At 36.6% G+C, this 19128-nt stretch overlaps 1 protein-coding gene across 1 annotated transcript in view; it reads right to left on the minus strand.

The window, feature by feature from the left end:
• The window catches only part of eipr1 (EARP complex and GARP complex interacting protein 1), a 40689-nt gene that overhangs the window by 12444 nt on the left and 9117 nt on the right, over positions 1-19128 (minus strand). Inside the window, exons 4-6 of the mRNA XM_016480448.1 lie at positions 14548-14704; positions 8916-9015; positions 1363-1499 (exon numbers count right to left, since the gene is read on the minus strand). Coding sequence (XP_016335934.1) covers positions 1363-1499; positions 8916-9015; positions 14548-14704 — 394 coding nt within the window. The remainder of the gene's footprint in view (positions 1-1362; positions 1500-8915; positions 9016-14547; positions 14705-19128) is intronic.

The raw sequence follows: 19128 nt of genomic DNA on the forward strand, positions 1-19128 counted from the left end.
AATGTCGTTGCTTTATTATTAGAAATGATACATGAATACAGTTTGACTGACAATTCAAATCAGTCAAACAGATTCTGTTTGATTATGAATCACAGTCATTTTAGTATGTGTAATCTATATGTGGACCCAATACTGGTTGTTGAAGCAACATAAAGCAATCCCTAAATGAACAGGTCTCGACCTAAAATGGAAAATAACATATAGAGAAAATATACATATAGTTTCTCATAACCACTGAAAAACTTTATCTGGAATAGATACAGATGACAGAAAATGTTCATCACTGTCAAGAGCAAAGTAATGAATGTACCTTTGGACATATCTGACATTATTCTTGGAGAGAGAGAGAGAGAGAGAGAGAGAGAGAGAGAGAGAGAATGCATTTATGCTGAAACTTTTGATGAAGCCGTTTCCCTTTAACACCTTCCTCTCTGAGCTGTAAATAAATGTGCTGACGTCTCCTGAAATCAGTGCAATCAAACTGCAGGGCATATTCTCACTCAACAGTTATCATACGACCTCAATCTATCACAGACTGCACTTTATACCAGAGGATCCTCCATCAACGTTATACAAAGATCATATTGAAGTTATCTCAACTTTGTAGGTTTAATACATAGTTTGATATAAACTGCATTACGGATGGAAATATGACAGATTTCTCTTGTTATGACATTCATCATGTGAGGCTAAAAATAAGTAACAGAAACAGTACTTTTTGGAGTAACTTTTTAGAATATAATAGTGTAGAGTCATCGCCATGTTTATGTGTACATGGTAGTGTCAAATGTACGTGGGAAAGGTTTCTTGTTTTAACATCATGCAATTATGCCATAATAATGTGATAATAATGCGGTAATAACTTCAGTAAGGATTCACCTCTCTAGCGTTCTGTAGCTCGACACAAACTCTGTGCATCTCAATCATCAACATCTCCTGGTCTTCACTTCTCTCTCATCTCGTCTGACTGTTATCATTTTATTATTATTTATCCTTCAGAAATCATTCTATAAGGCTGATTTGTTGTCACTAATGTTGAAAACAGTTGTGCTGCTTCATATTTTAGTGGAAACCATGATACAGTTTGTTTTTCAGGATTCTTTGATGAATAGAAAGTTCAAAGGAACAGCATTTATTTCACAGAAATCGTTTATAGCATTATAAATGTCGTTAATGTCACTTTTAAATAATGTAATGCATTATTGCTGAATAAAAGTATTAACTTCTTTTAAAAAATAAATCTTAGTGACCCCAAATTTTTGAACTGTAGTGCAAATGCCATATGAGGTTTATAAATGTGGTAATAATGTATCATAGTGCCATGGTACAGTAGCCATGCACACTGCATGCGACACGTCTTACCTCATGCTCCGCAGGTCCCAGCCTCGGATGGCCGTGTCATTGGCCGTGGCCAGCTGTGTGCTGTTGTGATGTGGGCTCCACTTGCCTGCTGTGAACTTCAGCTGCCCTTTGCCCTCCAGAGTGGCGCTGCTCGAGATCTGTGGGAGGAGAATCGATCCACATACATCTCAATCAATGGCTGCATATTCACCAGCAAGCCTACTCACAGTCCCTGACGGCCACAAAATACACAGTGTTTGTGAACACAGCAGTGCCAAATAGACCAAATACTCTTAACGACAAGAAACGGTGCCGCCGTTGAAGAGCAGTGCACCATTTATACTGGCAGTTCAATGCAAAGGTGCTCTCAGCCTGGAAAGTCTTTGTTGGCTTTCTGTATCATTCAGAATGTAGGTAAAGTGTAGGATTTACTTTGAAACCATTTTCACCCAAAAAGTTGCTAGTAAAAGTCACAAAGAAATACAATGAAACGTCAAGTAACACATTGAATGGAGCTAGTAGAAAGACTGAAATAAGTGTTTTCTTGTAAAAAAGTACTCCAACAAGTCTCCACAGAGAAGAATCTTTAGAGAAAGACACATGACGGTCCACTGGTGTCTTATGGAGGTTTTTGACAATACCAGAGAAGGCAAACTAGTTTTAATATGCAAAAGTGCAACAGTGCTCAACCACTTTTTCAGCGACCTTGGTTCTGGAAGTATCAGCCATTTTATAGGCATTTAAAAAACAAAAAAACAAAAACAAAACAACTTTGTCTTTGTTAAAGCATTATATGCCACGAACCAAACCAACCTGCTATGAGGTCATTCACAACTTGATTTGAAGCAAAAAATGCAACAAAAAGACAAAAGTACAAGACTGTGTACTTAACAGCTTTAATGAGGATATGAACTCCAATCCCATGAAATACTGCAAATGATAAATTAAAAACAACAGACAAATGTACAATTTTTGATGTAAAATTGTTGATTATATTTATAGGAGCAAAATATCCCACGTTTATTGCATATGATAAACTTGAGACAAAATATATATATATATATATATATATATATATACATTATGTGTGTGTGTGTGTGTGTACTGGAAATTGGAAAAAGCCTGGCTGTGGTGACATTTCTGCAAAATGATACTATGCTTTCTTGCACGTTTCATGACACTTTCAAAGTGAAAAGTCCAGTAAGTGTAGGTAATAGCGATCAGAAACAGATGAACGTGAATCTGGGAATGTTTTATTCTGTCTGTTGTTGTACGTATCATGGCATTTTGGTAATGAAATGTCTGGTGAGTGGTATACTGTAGCACCTACACTAAACCTGACTCTAAACCTAACTGATAATGTTAACAAAAGCAAACATGAGATAAAATGCAATTGCTGAAGCAACCATGGAATTTTATCTGGCTTCTGAAAGTCTTTAAGCTCTTTTATCATTATTCGTGTTTCATGGGACTCGTACCCGAGCACTTCACATCACCAGTGCAGTGCTGTACCGGGTGCACTACCGAGCAAGTTTACTATGTCAGAAAAGCCAAACATATGGAGCTGCTTATGTGATGCAAACATCAGAATGTATTAGTTTACAAATCATGCACTATGGCAAAAGTGTTTAAAGCTCTTAACATAGTATTGTGCAAAAAACTACATTAAAGTTTATAAATCAATAATCTGCACCCGTAATTAATTTGTGTAAAAAAGGAATAAAAGTTCTTTGTGTTTTACTGCCTCTAGTGTTCATTTATAGCATTTATAGCATGTATAGCTACGTTGTTGAAGTTTTACAATAATCAAGGTAGAGGCACGTTCGGTAAAGTAATCCATGTGACATCAGGGGTTCAACCATAACTTTACGAAGCTACGACAATACTTTTTGTGCGCAAATAAAACAATAATAACGGCTTTATTCAACAATTCGTCTCCTCCGCGTCACCCTATAGCACCATTTTAGAGAGTATCACATACGTAAACAACGTATGCTGTTCTGTGTCAGCTGCGCCACACGGATACGCTGTTTACGTTGTTGTTACGTTACGCTTTGATCTGAACATAAACAACGTATCCGCGTACATACGTTGCATATGTTGTTTACATATGTGATACAAAAAGTATTCTCTTAGCTTCGTACAATTACGGTTGAACCCCTGAGGTCACACGGACTATTTTACTGATCTCCTTGCTACGTTTCTGAGCTTTGATCGTGTTAGTATCCTTGCTGTCTATGGAGGGTCAGAGAGCTCTCGGAATGCATCAAAAATATCTTAATTTGTGTTCTGAAGATGAACGAAGGACTTACGGGTTTGAATCAACATGAGGGTGAGTAATTAATGACAGCATTTTTGGGTGAACTATCCCTTTAAGAAAAATACATCAAAATCAAATGAATTTATGCTTAAAACAAGAAAAATCTATCTACCAACAGCGTAAAAAAACTAGTTTTCCCTTTAGTTTATTTTTCTTGCTCTACAGATGGCAGATATTTTTTGTTGAGCATAAACTCATTTAATTCTGATACATTTTTAATTAAAAGGCCTAATATCATTGTTACAGGTTGGTGTGGGACACACACACTAGGATGACGGAGATAAACAAAAGGTAATTTAATAAACAAATCCAGGAGACAAGCAAGTACACCAACATTACATAAACGAGAACGGACTCTGGCTAAGGGAAAACTGAGAGTATTTGTAGGGGAGCAAATTAAAGAACTAATGAGTTAATTAATGAAACACAGGTGAACGAAATGACAGTTAGGGGCCAAAGTAAAACTAGGTCACAGGGGAACAGATAAACTGAAAACACAATGAAAACAGAACAAAACTAAACATAACCCTAACAATCATAAGGCCTAATATCTTAATATCTTGATTTAAGAATGTTTAGGGGTCTGTACTGAAAAACAAGACAAATACAATTATTATTTTTTTTTTTTTTTGCAGTAATTAATCTCTAATAGAAGTCTCTAGTGTGTTTCACATGAGGACTGCTGCCTATGTAGACTGTCCCAAATCAGTCACTTATCAGGTTAGGATGCTGCCCTATTGACAACATACAGAAGCTTTAAGAGCTTAAGTGTGCAAATGTTAAGAGACGTAAAGAGTTAGTCAGCACAACAGCATCAGTTTGGGTTTAGCAGCTGTCCCTAATTTTTTGGGATATTCCTGAAATTTAGAGCTTTCTCCTGCAAGACGAGAGCAGTGTCCCGCATTTCAATTATGTCTGTATTATTTTTTTTCTTCCCTGAAATTACAACACCACAATAAGAGATAAAATAACAAAAACCGTGATTGCCATTTAAAACTCCATTTTTGCAGCCGTCATGTTTTAAGTAGAGCAGGAAAATGCATTTAATGTTTGTATAGTCTAATAAAGAAACATAAACTAGCTGCTACTTAGGAAACTTATTTGAGTATAGACTTTACGTAGCTCCGCCCCTTTTCAGCACTGCGCTCATTGTCTTCCATTTGTTATTTCCACAGCGTGAAGGTAAGGTCATATGAATTCATGAATGCACTGCTCATTTGAAAATCTTCCCGGTCTACTGACATTTGTCATGACATCCGCTTCGAACATTACAATGCACATGATACCTTTTACAATAAGTAAATCCACTTCAGCAGCTTATTACTCTTCAACAGTGATGCTATAGAGCAACCGCAAACATAGAAGTTCAAAGACAAAATTCCACATATTGCTGCGCGCTTGTTTCTCTAAGCTCTATAGAATGTGATTTTTACCTACTAGCCTAGTTCATTATATTTACAGTAGCATCCCATAGAGAAAACTACATTGTATTCTATCAGTCCAATCTGGGCAAACAGTGCCAGCCACACAGCCGGTCACAATTAACAAAGCTTCTTGACCATTTAAATCATGTTATAATCCAATCATCATCAATATTTACATAGTCTAGTAGTAATAAATGTACTAATAAATACTGTCCTGCAACACAGCAATAAACAAACGGTCACCGTATTAAGAACCACTATTTGATCTCATATTTTGCTATATGTATTTTCTTAAAAATATCATTTTTTCTTAAAAGATTCCAATAAGGGGTTTTCGCAGCGAATGCCATAGAAAAAACATGTTAAGTGAAAAGTTCTTAAAACTTTCCTAACTATGCTAAATATTTTAATAATCTGAAGAGCCTTTTTTTACTATAAAGAACCTTCTGTGCAATAGAAAGGTTTCATGATATTAAAGGTTCTTCACGAAACCATCAACGCCAATAAAGAACCATTATGTTTAAGAGTGTGCTGTTGATTATTTTCTCAGCCAGTTTGTTTGAGGACGTTTGTGTCTTTGGAGAAAACGCCCCAGATACATGCAGACGCTTCTCGCCTCCGTTTCTGTTTGTGGGATTCAGCGATATCCGAATAAAACACTGGCAGACGCAGCGTGGTGATAAACACATCAACCTGAGCTGTTCTGAAGAACAGAGGGATGAGCGGATAGGGGAGGCTGACGAGTGTGTGTTTTGTGAGGATGGGGGCGGTATGAGGGGAGATTTGCATGAGGCAGATTAGCATTCTTCACGACACCGCTGGAATCTAGCTGTGCCGTGAGCTTTCCGAACATCCTCTCGGTCTCTTTCTGCCTCCCCCTCGTTTCCCTCTCTCTGGTGTTTTTAATGGGCGCTGCACTCAGCAGGCCTTGCCACTCCATAACCTCCCCTCGCTTTGCATGCAAAGCTGACAATAGCGGGACCTCATGGAGCGGCTCAGTGTGATGTCAACCACGGGCCTCTTCTCCAGCCTCCACTGAGAGCAAGAGTGTTTTCGCAAGTGATGCTTCGTCAAATGTCGAGTCAAGGTTATGTTCGCAAAGGCCTGTGACACCGCAGTCTGTGAGAGCCGGTCTGGGAGGCATTCATTAGTAACGACTGCAGCTGATTATTATTGAACATTATGCGCAAAGCTGTTTCCAGGGAACCGGGGAAGTTTCTCCTCACTACAAATATTAGGCATTAAGGATGCAGAAAATGAGGACGGAATCAGGGAATCCAGTCATAAAAATGGAATTCACAGTGTAACGTGGATTGTCGCAGAATTTGTCAGATTTTGGAAGGATAAATCAAAAGTAGGGCTGTACATTTGATCAAATCATGATATGTACTGGTTTCTGTGAATATTAAAATACAAAAAGAATGAACTTCATCTCCAGAGCTGCTCTGACAGTCACTTCACCAGCATTTCAACATTTCATTTGAGAAAACCATCATCAGATGCACACAGAAACTCAAAGGTCACACGCAAAAATAAAATAAAACATTCTTTTTTAAGAAATATCACACAATTTTTCATCCATGTTTTAATTTAAACAGTAAACCTGCAGCGGATTATTTGCCAGAAAGAAAACAAAATATGAAAGGAATTGTTCAAATTTGATATGATTACATTTTTAAATATATATATATATTTTTTTTTTTAAGTTTTATGCATTGATTTGATCACCATCGTTTTTGGTAATATTTTTGTATTAAATTATAAAACACAGAATACAGAAAAATTACGACAGAAAATACAACATTTCTGAATAAATAAAACACTTTATTATATTATATTATATTATATTGTTAAAATAAAGTACAGTTTGTAAAGTTTTATGACTAATTAAACCTGATTTAAACCATCAAAACCATTATATATTATACTATTTTATATTATTGTTAAAATGTTAATAAAGTTGTTAACATTTTGTTAAAGTTTTATGAGTTACTTAAAACTGAATTAAAATCTAGAATCCAGAAAAATTCAAACAGAAAACATGGAATTTTGGAAAAATAAAATGGGATTTAAGAAAAAAATAAAACAGATTTTTATTGTGACCCAGGAATTGGATAACTCAGTAAAACACGTTTATGCTTCAGAAAAGGTTTTGCTCCAGGTTTTGACAAAAACATTCCAACATGCTTAATTTTTTGTGTATTTTTCACATCATTAACATCTTAAATATTTTTTGCGTTTGCTTATTGCACATTCAAGTTTGGGTGAATGAAGACATGTCACCAAATTTGACACCAAATGAAATTGCATCTCATGTGTTTCATCCCCAATTGTGAAGCGCCACATTTGTGGAAGTGTGAATGAGATTTGAAAGCTACGGCAGATGGGAAGGTTTTCGGCAAGTAATACATGCAATTGTGAAATTTACATTCACGTTTTACATTTAGCATTAATTTACATACAGTACTTTTAGCAAATGCATTTACCCAAAGCCATTACAATAGAGGAACACAGAAAGCTGTTGCATGGCTTCAAATGACATGCAAAGTGCATGATCATGACCATACCCACGGGCCCCAGTGTTTTTTTCTTAGATGTATAATACAAATTTTATAATAACTGCTTAATAATAACTGTACATTGGTGCTTTCAAGATATTTTACAATGCCAAGATAACCAACACAGCACTGGTCAAGGTCAAAACGACTGAGATGGCCAATCAAGTCAAAGAAGATGGTTATTACTGTTATTTTTTACAGAAGCCGAGCGTGAACTCCAGCACGAAGCTTCAGTTTTAATGGTAAAAAAAAGTGAGATATAAGTAACTAAACATTTAATATTTGACAAATACATGATAAAAATGTTAAACGACCAACAGAAATATACAGGGATACAAACAATTCAACTGGAGCCATTTTCAACACATTTTCGGCATAAGATTAAGATTGAATGTTTGCATATTGCATTTAATGAACACTTTCCTCATAGCCTCATTTCATTAAATTCACTTTTTCAATCATTATTTATATTTATTCCTTTAATTTTCTCCTTTTGACAAGAAACCCTCATTCAAAAGATGTCTCATTCCAAACCCAAATGCTATTCTTTCTCTTTTTTTTTTATGAATTTTTTTATGGCTAATGTGTTTACATTTTCTCACTGACATAAATGGTTTTAAAGCTAACGTTATATCATTTTTTCCCTCCAGACATTCTAAAATACAAAAATGTATCAGGGGATTTAAAATTTTTGCTTGAGTCTTGAGATTTTTGCTTTTTTTAGTCATTTCCAGAGCTCACTATGTGCTTTCATTTTCTGAAAAGAAAAGCATGGACATTTATCAAAGTATATTTTTGCACTCCATTAAAGAAAGAAGTTCATAGAGATTTGAAAGTATATATGGGAACTATTTTTTTTCCTTAAAGGGGTCATATGATGCGATTTCAAGTTTTCCTTTCTCTTTGGAGTGTTACAAGCTCTTGGTGCATAAAGAAGATCTGTAAAGTTGCAAAGACTAAAGTCTCAAAACCAAAGAGATATTCTTTATAAAAGTTAAGACTTGTCCACGCCCTCCTAAAACGCCTCGTTTAAACACTTCTTTTTAGCAGCATCATATGACCCCTTTAATACAAATTCTAACCACATTGACTACCAAGTCGTACATCTATACTCATTGGATTGACTCAGTAATATCTAATGGGAACTGAAAGTGAATGTCACTGTTAGGAAACTGAAAGTTGTGCCTTGTATCGTTGATATGCCATGCTGGTGGCTCCAGTACTGAGAGAAGAGCAGTGAAACACTGCAATTATGAAAATAATGAACCTCACCGTGGCCTTGGTGGAGCTCTCCTGAAGGTCCCAGAGCAGCACGTGGTTTTCAGCCAGAGATATCACACGCTTCCCATCACCCATGGGCTCCCACAATACACTGCAGGAGACATGAGAGAAGACGCTGACAAATACAGTCATGTGCATTTATTCAGTGAACGTTAGTATTTAATATGATGTTCGAATTATGCTCTTTGCATATGTATGAAGAATGTTGATATAGTTATGAGGTGTACAGCAATTAACCACACTGCAGTCCACACATCTACTATTCATTAGCTATCAACAGAAAACACCTGTGTGAGAGAAAACTTTTCTATATGAGCGCATGTCGTCCAAAAGCAGTGCAATAATCATCCAAATTTAACCACACTGCAGTCAGGTGAATCTATCATAATTTTTTTTTTTTTTTTTTAACTTCAAAAGACAGCTTTTAGTCAACAATTTCGATGTTCTTGCACAAAATTGATGCATTTATGAGGTGGGGACATCTTGCCCAATTTATTTTCCCTGATAACATCATTAATCATTTATTTTTTAAATAAGGTATCATTAGTGTAAAATACTAAATCACATATTCAGTGTAAATGTATGGAGTTTGACAATCTAGTTTAGATTTATTAATTAATTACAGTATAATCATTTAATGAATAATATGCAGGCTTTTATTTTAACTGAAGGGATGTCAAAACAGACCATCAAATACGATTAAATGACTCGACTCCATTGCTCCCTAGGTTATGATGAATAATGGAGATATTTTAAATTAATGTAATTCTAATCCATTATTAAATAATAATTTCATCAGACCTCAAAAGTTCAATTTTTTTTTTTTTACTTCAAAATTAAAACGAGCATAATTTTGCATAATCAAAACTTAATAAGAGCATAACCATTCAGTAAATGTACTGAGATAAAAGTTTAGTTGTTTAGATTAATCTATAGTCAAGAGAAAACAAAGGTAGGGGGAATTTTACCTTATTTTACCCATAGAGTAGGCGACACTACATTTAATTTGCATGTCAACTTTTGGGAAACAATCTTCTGTGGAACTTTTTTCACCCCATTTACTCATAATTACTCATACTCATACTACTTATAATTAATATGCATGCAGCTTTTTATGATCTCATATTAACTTAGAGACTAAATGGAATATTTGTACTGTAGAAATTGCTGTAACAAATTCCTAAAAGTATTATAAAATATTTTATTTAGTAATGTCATTAAAATATTGACGTTAATTAAAAAATGTCCATGGACACTAAATAAATACATACTGGGGAAGCCGCTTCAAACTGTAGTTTGTCAAGCTACACAAGATCAAGCATAAGTTGTGTAAAAGTAGCTAGCAAGATATAATCTACCATCAAAAAAAAAACAACAACATCTAAATCTATTAAAACTATTGAAACGTGCAATTTATTTTAGTGCAATTTAGTGTGACTTCATCAAACCTGAAGATATACATTTAGGATAAATACAACTAAAGATTTTTTTTTTTTAAACAATAAGCAACATGTTTTAGCTAAATATTTAGTCACTGGACAATTAACATAATGCCACTATTTTTAGTTAATCTGCAGTATATATAAAACCAACCAGGAAGAAGTGTATATTTGATGTTTTGGTAAATGGCTCAAGTTTGATCTGAGGGAAGAAGGCAAGGTAGGAGGAGAGATGTCAGGAGGCAACCCATGTGTAGCAAATGTCCACAATATAAAGGTGTGTGAGCATCGACTGGCCCCTAAACATCACAGAGATTACTCCATCATTACTGAAAGTATTGACTGACCTATATAACACAGTTTGCTTTCGTTTCTTCTTCCAATTGATCTAGCAGCAGTGGCTCTGATAACCCATCACACAGCCATTAGCCTGTCTCACGCTGCCTTCGCTACACGCTCAGCACGTCCCAGGCACAAATTCTCACAAATGCTCCATTGGCCATAAAGTGCTCAGTGGGCATTGATTAAGAGGCGTCCGCTAGCTTTCAAAATGAACCAATTATTTTCTGTGAGGGGCAAAAGAAATAACAAAACATAGGTGACAACAAGTTTTTTGGTACATTTTTCATTGATATCTCGTCTATTCTCTTCAGGGAAGCCTAAATTGGAATGTTTTCAAAACAGCCACATACTCACTAGAGAGACAAAACAGAAGTTTTGTGCAAGGCATGAAAATTCCCTACGATGCATGTTAGTCTCACATGGTCAGAATCTTGTCTATTTGACCAACGTGTACAACAACAACTTACATTTGGAAACAGGAATGTGTGAATTGCATCTGTCGCTGATCTGTGAGAAGTCAGAAGTGTCATTCATCTTAAACAGATGATACCAGAAGACTAAACACTTTATCAGACCCCAATCACACGCAAGAATCCATTCAGAACATATAAATGTTACTGTAAGTCATAAAGACCTAGACTGTTGATGGTTGCATGCCAGTTTTAGATTGGGGGAACATACTTGACCAGCATAAATGTATTGCTAAGGCAAAAAGAATCATGGAGATGGTGTAGTAACATAATTCCTACCTCTGCGGCACTTGGAAGTCAATCTCAGCCAACTCATTAATAACATCCAGATTAATCACCGAGACAATACCTAAATTAAAACTCATACTCAACCTTACATAATGTTTTTAAATGTTGAAAAACTTTCTCTTATTCAGTTTAATGTGTAGAAACATCTATAAGTACTGCCTTGAGCTTGAGCGCTCAGGTACAGTGTGACGTGTCTAATGTGTAATACTTTTATGTTTAATGTGTAATGAGTTGTCCTCGTCTGGTATGCGACTTGTGTAAGACTTTTGTAGGCTGACTTACTGAAGAATGTAGACATTGAAATTGTCAGTTGGCTGTAAACTGAGCTGTCTTTACCCCTCTCCTCACCAGTCAATCAAAACCAGATGTTATGGCTTGAATTGAGTGGTGGATCTGCAATTCCTTCAGCCCTCCCAACCGACTTTTTTCTGTCCCCCACCTTGTTCGACCTTGCAAGAATTAAGGCACATCCCAGGTGCACACAAAGGAGGCAAACATCTAGTTTCTCAGGTTTCTTTTGCTGTAACCTGTGTGCTTTCTCCCCTACATGCTTCTTCTTTGTCATGTCTGCATCCTTTCCCTCACTTTTCCTTTTCCTTGCTAAATGATTCTACACATCCACATATGTGAGACACCCTCCAGCATCTCACTGATACTTTTTGTGATCATTGGACCAATATCAGTGCTACAGAGAGATAATGGCACAAGTCAAATAACCCAGCCAATCTGACCCAGTATCTCCCTTCTGCGGTGCTTCTGTGGCCAAAATCAAGATCAGCAACACTTCAGACATCCACAAATTGTTTACATTGTTCTCCTTTCTCGTCCCATTATGCCTTCTGACTACTAATGATTTGGTCAAGGTTTTTTTTACTGAGGTGGTGACCATCATTTCTTCATTTTAGATGTCCTATAACATAGAGACGATCCCTTACATCCAGCCCCGTAACATCTGCAAGATACGGTATCTCTATAATGCCGTTTGCCGCTTTCACTTCAGTCTTACATCACAGGCATACCCTACAAGGTCTCCTGGAGAGGAGGGGTGTCTGAGTCACACCAGTTAATCACTAATTCTCTTTGATACGCACACTGGACACAATCATAAAGGCACATGGCTTCTCCTGTCACTGATATGCAGCTCTATCTGTCGTTCCAACCTGATGATCCCACCTTCTTAGCTCATATCTCTGCTTGCCTTTTAGACCTTTCAGCATGGATGAAGGAGTGTCAGTTTTTTGTTTAAGCTCAAAAAGCTCCTTCTAATCCCAGCAAACCCGTCAGTCAATACAACAGCACTATACAACTGGGTCCCACAACTCTAGGACAGCAAGAAGAATGGACTACTGGACTAGGCTATTGTTCAGCCTTTTGGCTAACATGATTAAATATCTGCAGGTGACACTGAAAATGCCAGTGCATACAGTCTTTAATCAGGCAACAATGACCCCCACACAGTCGTCTTGGTCTCACTCCACTGGTTACCTACAGCTGTACCAACTTTGACTTTCAGGACTGACACTGGAAATACACCACCCTACTCAATTACACTCAAGTGCATGTTCCCTCACACTATTTACGGTCAGTGTGGTGCCTGGTGGTTCCTTCACTGTGAGGTACAAAGTCGTTTTCTAGTACCTTCACCCTTCTTTGTTCGTCCATGGTTGAATGGGCTGCCAACCTCCACCTGATCTGCTGAAACCAAAAACTATTCTCTGTTTATTTATTATTCATGTCTGCTTTAGCTAGCGTGCCAATAAAATTTACACTTGAATCTTTGTGTACTGTAAATATTGTTGACTTGCAATCTCTACTCCAGTACTCAAACACACTACTATGCCAAGGGAAGACACATACAGGAAAACAAATGGTAGAAATCACAAATAACTTCAGTTTGTAAAGTGATTTTAAAAACACAGTATCTGATTAAGCTTCACTGTCAGTCAGTGACCATCTATTTCTTAGAGCTGCTTATTTTTCTCTCAACAAAAAAGCAATTACATTCTTACAGCCTTTTTATCCTCTTCAGGGGAAGACACACATGCTCCAAGATCCCATGTTGTTCATGCACATGATGCCTTGGCTAAGAAATGTCCCATTATTATTTCAGTCTCACTTTAGAACAGCTGCATGTGGGTTACTCAGGGTTTATTGTAATTCGGGCGTACTGATCCATCATCAGGCTATTGTTTATCAAACACTGCATGTTTATAAGGTTCCTATGTTATAGTGCAAACATTGCAGTTTAATCAATCTGGCATCTGCTGTTGATGGCCCCAGTGCGGTATCCACTATCCCCTGGCAGATGGATGAATGATGGGGGAAACGAGGGGTTATTGGGGAACATCTTCAATCAACCTATTTCTGACGACAGTCAAGACTCATTTGTGTTTATCCATATTCAAACTTGCAACATGTTGCACCAAGTTTGACTTCAATGACCCCCAAAGGGCATCGATTGTGAGTGATTGAGACATGCAATGTGTGAATTTTGCAAAAACCGTCTCTTTGTTTTGGTGGTATAGAAAAGAGCAGCTGGGTTTTGGGGCAACATGACATAGACAAAAATTTAATTTTGGCATTAACTATTCTTTTAAGCTTTAACTTGGCCTTTTATCGTTCAATACAGTGAGGAGGAGATCTGCATTTATTGAATATTTTCATTTAGCTAAAGTGAAATTCCATTAGTATGTGCAACTCCCTCATCTGATGGATGTGAGTATGATGGCCATTTGGCAAAAGCTTCAAAACTTCAGGATTTTTTTTTCTATTCTGTGTTGTGAATTATGGTGCATGAAATAAAGCATGTGACTGAGACAAAAGAAATGTGCAAAATGTGGTTGAAAATAAAACCAAACAGATGGGTGCATGAAATACAGAGCAAATAGATTTCTGTAACCTCTAGAAAAGAACTGAACAATAGATTGAAGGGAGGCAGAGCCAAAATGCTGCAAGAGACGGAGACTAAGCGAGATGGAGCGAGAAAAAGGGAAATAAAAGCCACGACGAGAAGGAAAGCAAAGCTAGGAAAGAGGGAGAGAGAACGGGGAAGCTGCAGGGTTAAATCGATAGCGTGTGGCGTACCAGGCCACGCTGCCGTGGGTCGTGTTGTCAAGGTGACAGAGGAGCTCCAAGGTCTGCGGGTTGTTTGATGAATCATCGGGGGACTCGTGGCTGCCTGATTCCCATTCCGGGGGCATCCTCCACACCGCCGCACATGTGAGCACTCGACTCTCAGACGCTGGCCGACAGGAAACACACACATAGAATCTCACATAAGCATGCATGCACACAAAACAGCTTTAAAAGACACAGACACAGCCGCTTCGGCTCATTTGTAATCTGAAGCACACCGAGTGCACGGCGACCAAAAGAAAACAAAGATGCTGAGCCTTTAGAGATGCATTTAGACGTTATCACACCATCAACCGTATCGACCTGATCACATTATTTGACAGTTAATGTATATGATGGGAATGTGTATAGTTTGTTTCTAATGCATCTGTGGATTGTCTTCCAGCAGCACATGCCACATGAGCAGCACAGGGGTGTGTGGCTCTGTTCTTTCAGTAGTGTATACTGCCTCTGGAGGCCAGATCACTCATAACGCTTTATTATTTCAAACACTCATCTTTAAGATTGGAATAGATGAATGAATGAATGAATGTTGTTACAAACATACCCTGTTCAGTACTTTACAAATTTGGAAATAATGAAATGGCCAAAGAAAATCTGTAACACTTTACAATAAGGTTCCACTGGTTAACATTACTTAATTACATTAGTTAACATGAACTCATTTCTAAAGAATTTAAAAAACTACCCCTAAAGAATTTTAGTTCATATAACTTCAACATTTACTAATAATTTATTACAATCAAACATTTCACCTGTTTATATTATGCACAATCATGGAACTGAGCTGACACAAACTAACAATGAACAGTTCTATTTTTATTAGATAATTGCCATTGTCACTTAATGGCAGTTAATGCATTAACTAATGCTAATGTTGGACCTTATTGTACAGTGTAATCTCACTGCAAATCTGAACGCAACTCCACAACATGTGTTAGTTTTGAACACACACACACATTTTGTTATTTAAAAATGAAGAAGTAAGTAATGTTCTATAAAACAGGCAGCAGCCTCTCTTCTGATGTGTGGGAGAATGAGAATGAGTGTTCGGTTCCTCCGGTGTAACGGCCGCTTTGGGAGACGTTCAGAAATGCACATCAGCACTTTCTGCATCAGCCGAAAAGTGTACTGCTAGTTATGGGATACAGATAAAACCTGTAGCCAATAATTACATATATACAATAATACATGGCTTGTGTATTCTCTCAAGTATTTTAAAGCTTATATCTCACATTGTAAAACAATATACCATTACATCTATTGTAAAAAACAAAGTTGTGATTGCAAGAAATCCCCTGTAAAAGTTTCAGATGATGCCTGTATATTTTAACTATCATTAAGTGATACATATACCCATCTACTTCAACTACCAAAATCTGCTTTTTACCTTTAAATGTACAGATAACCACTATGATAATACAGCGGGCACAACAGAAAGCCACATAGTGAAGCAGAGTTCAGGGTAAGTAGTCTGTAAATAAAACATTGTCCATATAGACGATGCAAAGAGTCATAAACACAAAACACCATCAGGAAAACACTTATGACACTAAAATAATGCAATACATGAACTAAATAACAGATATTATAACACAAAGCACCCTAATGTACATTACTGATAACAAATATGAGAAGAAATAAAACAATTCAAATAAAATAGAATTATATCAGATGTTTCGCATGGAACTCTGGGAAAGTCCTTTTACTTGTTTTCACTGTAATTTATAGTAATGTTTACTTACAAGAAATATAAATTTACAATAAAATTGCATACAGTAACTCGATGTTAAAACCATTTACATTTTCTTCAATATATATATATGGTATGGTAATTTACAGTTTTACTGTAGTATATTTACAGTATTTTACAGTACAAATTACAAATATTTTTTGTAGTGCATCTTATAGTAAACGCTGAGCAGTGCTAATGGCCGCATCAGCTATCATCAATATAAGGTGCAGTAAGCAATTTCTAAGAAATTTTAATCACCAAATCACCAAAACAAACACGCCCCTACCCAAAAGGATCACACCCCTATCTTATTAGCTCCGCCCCCAAATTCATGAACATGCTATGCAACATGTCTGTAACAGCTATATGATTTTAAAAAAAAAAAAAGTTACATTTATTGAAGGGGTCCTATTATGCCCTTTGGTGTACTAGAATAGGTTTTCATCCTTGATAGTTTTAAACACACATTATTTTTCACTTATTTTACATTATTGAATTACTAAATGTGCTCTGATTGGTTAGCTGGCCCAGTGCGCTGTGATTGGCGAACCGCTTAGTGCATGTTCCGGAAATGACACGCACCTTACCATAACCGCGAGTTTCATCTGCTCAGCTGTAAATATTAACAATGGTGTCCGTTTCGGCCGATTCAGACCCTGAGAATGTTTGCGAACAAGAGGATCGTGCAGAACCTTTGCAAGCACAAAAACAGGGGTTTTTGAACCGGGGTGGAAGTCATTCGTTGTAGTTATTGAAAAGTGTTTTCTGTTAAAGAGAAAGCCTATCTCCTTTTAAAGTGGACTTTGAGCTTTGTAAACTTGCAGATTTTTTCATCTCAAACAGCAACATTACACATTAACTAAAGTTCAAAAAGTGAAAAAGCTTAATAGGACCCCTTTAATCATAATAACTGGAATAAAGCAATAACCGGAATCCAAGCAATCATAATTCAGTGCGGTTGTGATTCATCTGAAGGCCACAGGTAATTACAGCCGTGCTGATATTCAGAGTAACAGCACAATTACGAGTCTGATACTGCTTTTATACAACAGCTCATTTAGCGTACATTTTAGACAAAATCAGTTCAACTGTAAATCTGCTCATACACAGTGGTGGCCAAAATGATTAGAACACTAGTATTTTCACCAGCTTAAAAATGGTTTTAAGTCAGTTATATGTATTGTTTGCTGTAGTGTGTCAGTAGGAAATATCAGTTTACATTTCCAAACATTCATTTTGCCATTAATTGTAATAATCCAGTGAGATTTTTGTCCATTTTTTACCATTTTATGGCCATTTTTTTACCAAAACCATTTTTTAACTGCTGAAAATACTAGTGTTCTAATCATTTTGGCCACCACTGTAGATCTCAGTTTGATTATGTATCATTGACTAAGCTATGAATTGGTAGATTTCATACTGCAGTTCTTTTCTGCTGCTAAAGCTGTTGAAATGGCTGTGGCAGTGTAGTGGAGCACAAGCGTACAGCAGTGTCAGAATAAGAGCTGTTCTCAGATCAGATCGTTGAGTGTGGGTGGGGGTGATGATGGAGGCAGACTCGGTGCCGCCTGGCTACTCCATTAGCTTGAATGTCACGGTAATTACATTCCTCTTTTGAACTCCACCATGACATCTTGCACATTGGCCTCATCATAATGAAGATGGAAGGTGAAATGAAAAAAAAAAGCCATATCCTAGTTTTCACTCAGAAAAGAAATGTTCCCCGCTATGTGAACTGTCAGTAACCAGCCACAGGCGTCGGTCTTATAAACATGGGATTTAATTAAAATTTCCACTTTCAATTGCTTCTTCATGTTTGTGTACATTTTTTAATTGCCTCGAGGCAAGTGCAAGAATGTGTCATATATTGCTTTAACAGCCTGCCAGTGAACTCACAGCACATAGAACCACATACAAAGTAGAAAGTCTTTTGTGAGGTTTCACTCATGAGGTTAGAAGTACACTGAATGCAAGTACAAAACCTTGTACTAGTGGAAGACAGCAGTGGAATCATAAGATTAATAAACATTATGCACACAACTTATTGAGAAATTGACTATTTTAAGACTAAGATTCTGTCGCAAACCCTACCTGCACAACATTATAATGCTCAAAATACAAATGCTGTTTTAAACAGCAGACAGCCAAATTATATAACTACTACATAGTTGCTTATTAGCATGCATATTTCTGGCATATTGGCTGATTATTAGTACTTATAAAGCCATATTAATGCCTTATTCTGCATTACCATATTTTAGATGACCATATGTGACCCTGGATCACAAATGCAGTCATAAGTAGCACGGGTATATTTGTAGCAATAGCCAACAATACATTGTATGGGTCAAAAGTACCGATTTTTCTTTTATGCCAAAAATCATTAGGATATTAGATTTAGATTTAGTCATTTAACAGACACTTTTATCAAAAGCGACTTACAAATGAGGACAATGGAAGCAATCAAAATCAACAAAAGAGCAATGATATGCAAGTGCTATAACAAGTCTCAGTTAGCTTAAAGCAGTATAAGTAGCAAGGGTTTTTTAAATAATATAATAAATAAAAAGAAAACAGATAGAATAGAAAAAGAATAGAGCAAGCTAGTGTTAGAGGTCTTTTTTGTTGGGCAGGTCATTCCACCAGGAGGGAACAGTTCATTTAAAAGTCCATAAAAGGGATTTTGTGCTTCTTTGGGATGAACAATAATACGCCGTTCCCTTGCAGGACGCAAGCTTCTAGAGGGCACATAATTCTGAAGTAATGAATTTAGGTAAAGGGGTGCAGAGCCAGTG

The sequence above is a fragment of the Sinocyclocheilus anshuiensis genome, unplaced genomic scaffold (assembly GCF_001515605.1).
Source record: "Sinocyclocheilus anshuiensis isolate Anshui unplaced genomic scaffold, SAMN03320099.WGS_v1.1 scaffold161, whole genome shotgun sequence".
Lineage (NCBI taxonomy): Eukaryota > Metazoa > Chordata > Actinopteri > Cypriniformes > Cyprinidae > Sinocyclocheilus > Sinocyclocheilus anshuiensis.